General features: G+C 50.6%; 1 protein-coding gene across 1 annotated transcript; it reads right to left on the bottom strand.

Annotated features, from left to right (window-relative positions):
* Positions 1–4897: 4897 nt before the first annotated feature.
* Positions 4898–5708, bottom strand: LOC115325002 (the record flags this gene model as incomplete). Its single annotated transcript, XM_029985698.4, has 1 exon — positions 4898–5708. A coding segment is annotated over one exon (672 nt), but the record flags the coding sequence as incomplete, so codon positions are not given.
* Between the last annotated feature and the right edge of the window lie 993 nt (positions 5709–6701).

Genomic DNA, 6701 nt, shown 5'->3' with positions numbered 1-6701 from the left:
TAACTGTTACCAACTCTACTAAAACTCTCGAATATCAGGCAACGGCTGCAACGACGAAGCTTTGCTCTATCTTCGAGGTGTATAGTACTTCCATTGCTTCGCTGAGGAAGCTCAATGCAGAGCCTAAAACATTCGTGAGGCACAATATGGCATTCCTGTCCAGTGCCTCAGTTCAAAGGGTGTTCAGCGTAGCAGTCGACATCTTCAGTAAGAAATAACGCAAAATGTCTGACGAGACTTTCGAGAGCCAGCTATTCCTCAAAAGACTCATGTTCAATGAATGGAACAGGTGGCAACAATAAGAACTTGAGTAACCTTCTTTTTGTTTCGTAATTGAGGAAAATAATGGTGAAAGTAACGCCACGAAAGTAACGGATTACTTTTGGGGGTAACGGTCATTTACTTTTATGGGAGGGTAATTGTAATTGTAATAAATTACAATTTAGCCTTGAGTAATTGTAAATGCAATTCCTTACTATTTTTCGGTGACGTGTACAAGTCTGTTTTTACCCTCACAAAAACGGAGTGCGGCAGCCGTGAGCTCTCGCTGAGCTCACTACCTCTCCTCTAGTTCACGGTCACTCAAGCAGCCAAGGACGTCATGAGGGAGGTTATTTTTCGCTTGTTTTTTGTAATTTTGGTTTGCCTATAACTGTTAAAATAAAGTGAAATTTTAGAGAAGAAAAGTGTCATTAAGTTACTGCGTTCAGTGCGCTCAGGTTCGGTGCAAATTAAAAATTAGTAAACAAGTCATTGCACGTTAAACGTTCAGTTTCTCCAGTTATTCGAAGCCTCATCATTCGTCATTCGTAGCATTTTGGTGGAGGTACGGGGTACACAAGATGCGGTGTACCTCTCCAAGGGACGGCAGTGCTAGCCCGCTCCCCAGCGAAAGGATACTTTTCGAGGAGGAAGCCGACGCACCAGCAAGCCGTCGTACCAGAGGTCAGCCCCCCAAGCTTGGTCTCTTGCCAGGCGATAAGGAACGCCTCGCTGTTCGAAAGAGCTTGACATTCCAAGAGTGAGCTTTGACTTTTGGGCTGGCCTTGGTTCTGCGCTTCAGCCGTCGGAGAGCAGGACAGCTGCCGTCAAGATGCGCTTGGATAAGCGCATCTTGACGGTAGAGACTTTTTTGCTAGAGACTTTTTTAGCTTACACTTATTTCATTTAGATCAAATTTATTTAACTGAACTCGGATTAATTTGGTTTAAGTCAGGATAAAAAATTAGTCTTTATGAAAATATGTATTTTATTCAGTCTGTTCCATCACTGAAAAAATGAGAGAATAGACGATTACCGTACATTTAAACATTTAAATGCAGTTCAATATAACGACTTTTTATTAATGTAAATCAGCCTATTTTTTTAGTTATTAAAAAAGCTGTATTCCCTCTTTTCTTCGCTTTCTTATTTAGTGGCAATAGGGTATTACTTTCATTGTTTTAGTTTCTTTCTTTCTCATTTTGATTTGGTGCAGTGCTATAGCTAGATAATGTACCTGACGATCCCAATGGAACGTAGAAAGAGAAAAACGCTCCGATTTGAACATCAGTTGCTCGTGTGCAACCTGATTTAGATATTTTGGCTTGGTGATTCTCTTATTTAAATGCAAAACAAGTGCACATGCAGAACAACAAGTGATCGATAAACAGTAAATAAGAAAGATTTTGTGAACAAAATTTATATTACGTGACAATAATTCCTCCCTCCCCCAATTCATACCTCGGCAAACCTCACTCATGAGGGCCCTCACTCACCCTCATCTTCACAGGTGAGGTGAGGGTGAGTGAGTTTCTGAACCAGGAAAATTCGTGAGGGTGAGTGAGGGCCGTGAGGGCTGTGAGGGCGGTGAGGGCCGTGAGGGCTGTGAGGGCCGTGAGGGCGGTGAGGGCTATGAGGGCCGTGAGGGCCGTGAGGGCGGTGAGGGCCATGAGTGCGTGAGGGGCGTGAGGGCCGCAAGGGCGGTGAGGGGCGTGAGGGCGGTGAGTGGCGCGAGGGCGGTGAGTGGCGTGAGGGCGGTGAGTGGCGTGAGGGCCGTGAGGGCGGTGAGGGCTACGAGTACGTGAGGGCCGCGAGGGCGGTGAGGGCCGTGAGGGCGGTGAGGGCCGTGAGGGCTGTGAGTCCGTGAGGCCCCCTTCAGATCGAGCATCTTTCTCAGCAATTTTGATGTTAATGGCGGGTTGTTCTCTAGCTTTCCCTAGATCGACACGAATTACTGAGATCGGGTCCGGCTCGAAATGAGCAAGCAACTCGGAGCAATTCGAATACGTTTGAAGCGGCTGCATCCAATCAGGGATGCAAAATTTTCACGTGATACCTCGTGCCGGTGATGATGACACCGAAAGACTTGGTTCTGGTTTGAAATCGATTTTTTTTTTTTGGGAAATAAACTGTTTCAGAAAGGTGCATCAGTATTCTTAACGAGGTTTAAATTCATAAAAACACGTTTATAAAGCGTAATTGTGTCTAAATAGTGCAAGAAAAATAAATTTTATGATGACGATGGCAAATTGCAGCAATTGTTTGCTGCATGTGATCGCGGGCGGCCCATGTTGCTGGTGTTGCGACGTAAAGTTTCTGGGCGAAATCGCCCCATCTGAAGCTGGCCTGTGTGGCGTGAGGGCCATGAGTGCGTGAGGGGTGTGAGGGCCGCAAGGGCGGTGAGGGGCGTGAGGGCGGTGAGTGGCATGAGGGCGGTGAGTGGCGTGAGGGCCGTGAGGGCGGTGAGGGCCGTGAGGGCGGTGAGTGCGGTGAGTGGCGTGAGGGCTCTGAGTGCGTGAGGGCCGTGAGGGCGGTGAGGGCCGTGAGGGCGGTGAGGGCCGTGAGGGCGGCTAGTGGCGTGAGGGCGGTGAGGGCGGTGAGGGCTGTGAGGGCGGTGAGGGCCGTGAGGGCGGTGAGGGCGGTGAGGGCCGTGAGGGCGGTGAGGGCCGTGAGGGCGGTGAGTGGCGGTGAGTGGCGTGAGGGCCATGAGTGAGTGAGGGGCGTGAGGGCCGTGAGGGCGGTGAGTGCGTGAGGGCCGTGAGGTTCAGTGAGGGTGAGTGAAGGGCTGAAGGTGAGTGTGACTGTGAGGGTGAGGGTGAGTGAGGGGTTGAAGGTGAGTGTGACTGTGAGGGTGAGGGTGAGTGAGGGGCTCAAGGTGAGTGTAGCTGTGAGGATGAGGGTGAGTGAGGGGCTTGGGTCAGTGTGGCTGTGAGGGTGAGGGTGAGTGAGGGCGACCTAAAATGCCGACCTCTGCCCCAATTTAGTGGGGAAATGAAAGTAATGGTTGTTCATGGCGGTTTTTTTGTTGTTTTTTTTTGCACGGAATTGGGCCGATAAAACATGTTTTGCGTTAAAATGCGAAACCCCTTTCTCTAAATCAGGCTCCTAGAAAAAAAAATAATAACAAATAAATTTTAAAAAAAAACGAAAAACGAAACGGGGCATTTCGAAGTGCTCCAAAAAGAACATGAAGCGCCTATCTTGCTACGGGACATCAAAAGTGAGCCAAAAAGGTCCAGGTCCCGCCTCCCTGTCCGAGGCAGCCCCGCGTGTCCTGTTCCAGGGCGCGATACGGCTACTGCGGGACGCGGCAGGTTCTGCCTGCTGCGTCTCCGCCCTGGACCGGTGCGCTCCTCGTTAGGCGACCTGGCCGCCCCGGGCTCCCCCGGGCCCGCCATATCGACGCCCCGCTTGGCGCGGACGCCCTGTCGGCACGGACACGGCGCGGGGCCACAACCCCGGACCGGGGCCGTCCCTGGACCTGGCCTCCGGGAAGCTGGACTCCCGGCCGGTTACGCGCTGCTCGCAACCGGTTTTTCTGCCTTCTATGTGCTCAGTTCTAAGATCTTCGTATGCCTGCGCTATTGGGGAGGAGATCGAACAGTCACGCCTCTAGCGGCAGGCTTCAGCTGGGGGGGCAACAAACCGAATTTTCTTGTTTGTTTTTGATGAGCGATATCGAAGATGACGATTCGAAGGCCAGCATTGGTCAGAGCGAAACGCTCGTGTCCAGGCCGTGCATGACGAGGTTCAATTTCTTTCTTATGCTGTGTTAGTAAACACCGGGCTGTGGGGACAACAACCTCGACAAAGCGCCCCCTACACTCTAAGAAAAAGTGAGCACCCCCCCCTCGTCATCGTGCGTTTTGACGGCTGTAACTACCCCGACTACCCCACAGGCTTACACTGGGCTCGAGCCATTGAGAGTTATAGTCGGATGCAACCTGAGAACAATCTTTTAGCTCCACCCACAAGCGCATTGCGCCCATCTGAAGTGCCTCCGCCGTCGAGAAAGTAGTTCACTAGCGACGTTGCTTTCTCTTCCTCCAGGAAACGTGTCTTAAACCACTACAATATTTATTTAATTCATTCAGGACATTTAAATAAGTTAGAATACGTTTTTGTCAAGGAAATAGCTGTTTAGTAAAGAAAGAAAGTCATGTCCAATGTACCGTCTTCCCAATTCATTTTCTGTCCAAGATACTGTCTAACATACCGTCTAACATACCTCTCAGCAGTGCTAAGCCTCGCGCCCGCTTCGACATTTTCATTGGCGATAGCGTCGCTGGATTCTCCCGTTGTCGCGCAAAAACTGCTGCAAACGCAAGCCGATACCATTAAGATTTCGTGGCGTAACCTCGGGCACGTAAAACACGGTGCAAAAAAGCAGAACAATTGTCACGAGAAACTAGCGTCGCGTTGCTAAGGCCAGCAGCCATGTTGAGCTTTTTTTTTTTTTTTTTTTTTTCAAAAGGATCGCGATTGGTTTACGGAATCGTGACGTCATGAAAACGATTGGCTGGCGTTTCTCGGCGTAGGATTACATTTTCCTCTGAGAGGCATTTCGGGTTTTTTCTTAGCTTGTGTATCAGTCGTGATGTGTCAAGCCAACAACAACGTTTATTCAGGAAGCGATTAGTTATATAGTACGACGCGGCTGCGCGGCAGCGCAGCACGTGTCAACAGTTTATCTGTTAACGAGATATGACATCGCGGTTTACATGCAGCGCGTGCGTGACTTGCACGATACATTTTCCTTTGTTTCATAAATAACATTAGGAGTTCCAATGGTAGATGGGATGCACTTGGTTGAAATTGCTGTCGTATTGCAGGCGCTCTGGTTGACGGGTGTGCCTTGTGGATCGTCGTGGGACCGGCGTCAGGGGGTGGCCCTGCAAACCCGGCGTAGGCGGTCTTGTGGGCAGGGAGGCCGGTGTCGCTCTCAGTTCCTCGGTTGAATCCCCGCTGTCCGAGTCGTCACTTTCAGCAGTTTCTTGTTGAAGCGGCTCACGTGTTGCAAGAAGATGTTGCCGGTTGCGTCGCAGCAGCTTGTTGTCTTCGGTAACCACCCGATATGATCTTGGCGCAGCTGATCCCAAGACCCGAGCTCTACGAGTCCATGCTTTGTCTCTCACCCTCACGACTTCGCCTTTCTTGAGGTCGGGTAGGTTCTTGCCTCGGGTGTCGAGCTGGCGGTGTTTAAAAACACGCCTGCTGGGTTGATGGCTGAAGTCCGGGATTCTACTGTGTAGCCTCCTGCCTTGTAACAGCTCTCCTGGCGACCGACCATCCTCCAGGGGGGCAGATCGATAGCCCAGTAGCCCCAGCCAGAAGTCTTCATGGGCCTCCTCAGTTTTCTTCAAGATCCGCTTGACAATTTGCACCCCTTTCTTGGCGAGTCCGTTCGACCTGGGAAACTCCGGGCTCGACGTCACATGCTTGAAGTCGTATCTGGATGCAAAAACAGCGAACTCATGAGACGAAAATTGGGGCCCGTTATCGCTGCAGACCTCTAGTGGAATTCCGTATCTTGCAAATATAGAGCTCAACTTTGCAATAACAGAACATGCCGTGGTGTCCGTCAGCTTTTCTACTTCCGGAAAGTTCGAATGCGCGTCAAATACACAAAGATACGAACTTCCGCCATGCTGGAAAAACTCCCACTCTGTACCACGCATGATTCGGTGCTGGCCTTAATATGAGGGGCTCACTTTGCTGCTTGTACGTATACTTTCGGCATACTGAGCACCCTTGTAGCAGAGTTTCGATGTCCGAGTTGAGTCCTGGCCAAAACACCAAACGTCGGGCTCTTGATTTGCACTTGTTAATTCCCAAATGACCTTCATGAATACGTTGGAGCATCTCCGGTCTCATGGACTTCGGGACCACAACTTTGCTACCCTTCAATACTATTCCTTGAACCAGTGATAACTCGGACACAAAAGGTTTAAGCATGCCGTCAATGTCACCCTTGCCGTTCATGTAACAAATTACTGACTGCAGGTCTGCGTCCTTCGCGGTCGCCTCAGCAAGGCGATCCAGGGTTTTCTTGCTTACCAAGTCTGAGACGACGCTCACTGCGTGGACTTCCACGTCTTCCGTAGAGCCGGTGGTGTCCTTTGTGGTAACTGGTGACGACCTTGATAGCATGTCGGCCAGCAGTAGCAGTTTTCCTGGTACGAATTGAAGGGTATAATCGTACATCAGTAACCGCAGAAAGAAACGCTGAAGTCTCGGGGGCATATCACCGATTTCTTTTGAGGCAATTGCTAGCAGTGGACGGTGGTCCAGGGGCGGCTCTACAGGGGGGCAAGGGTGGGCAGCCGCCCCCCTTAAATTTCTTCCTGCCCCCCCAAAAAAGCTGTCGGAGGTGGGGAGTTCAGTCCGCAAAGCAGGTCATGGTTTCCCAAAAGGAAAGTTAACCTCGCATATTACGGGCA

This window comes from Ixodes scapularis, unplaced genomic scaffold (assembly GCF_016920785.2).
Source record: "Ixodes scapularis isolate PalLabHiFi unplaced genomic scaffold, ASM1692078v2 PGA_scaffold2__306_contigs__length_199485367, whole genome shotgun sequence".
NCBI lineage: Eukaryota > Metazoa > Arthropoda > Arachnida > Ixodida > Ixodidae > Ixodes > Ixodes scapularis.
Note: the sequence above shows the minus strand (reverse complement) of the source record. Positions and strands in the feature narration are given on the sequence as shown.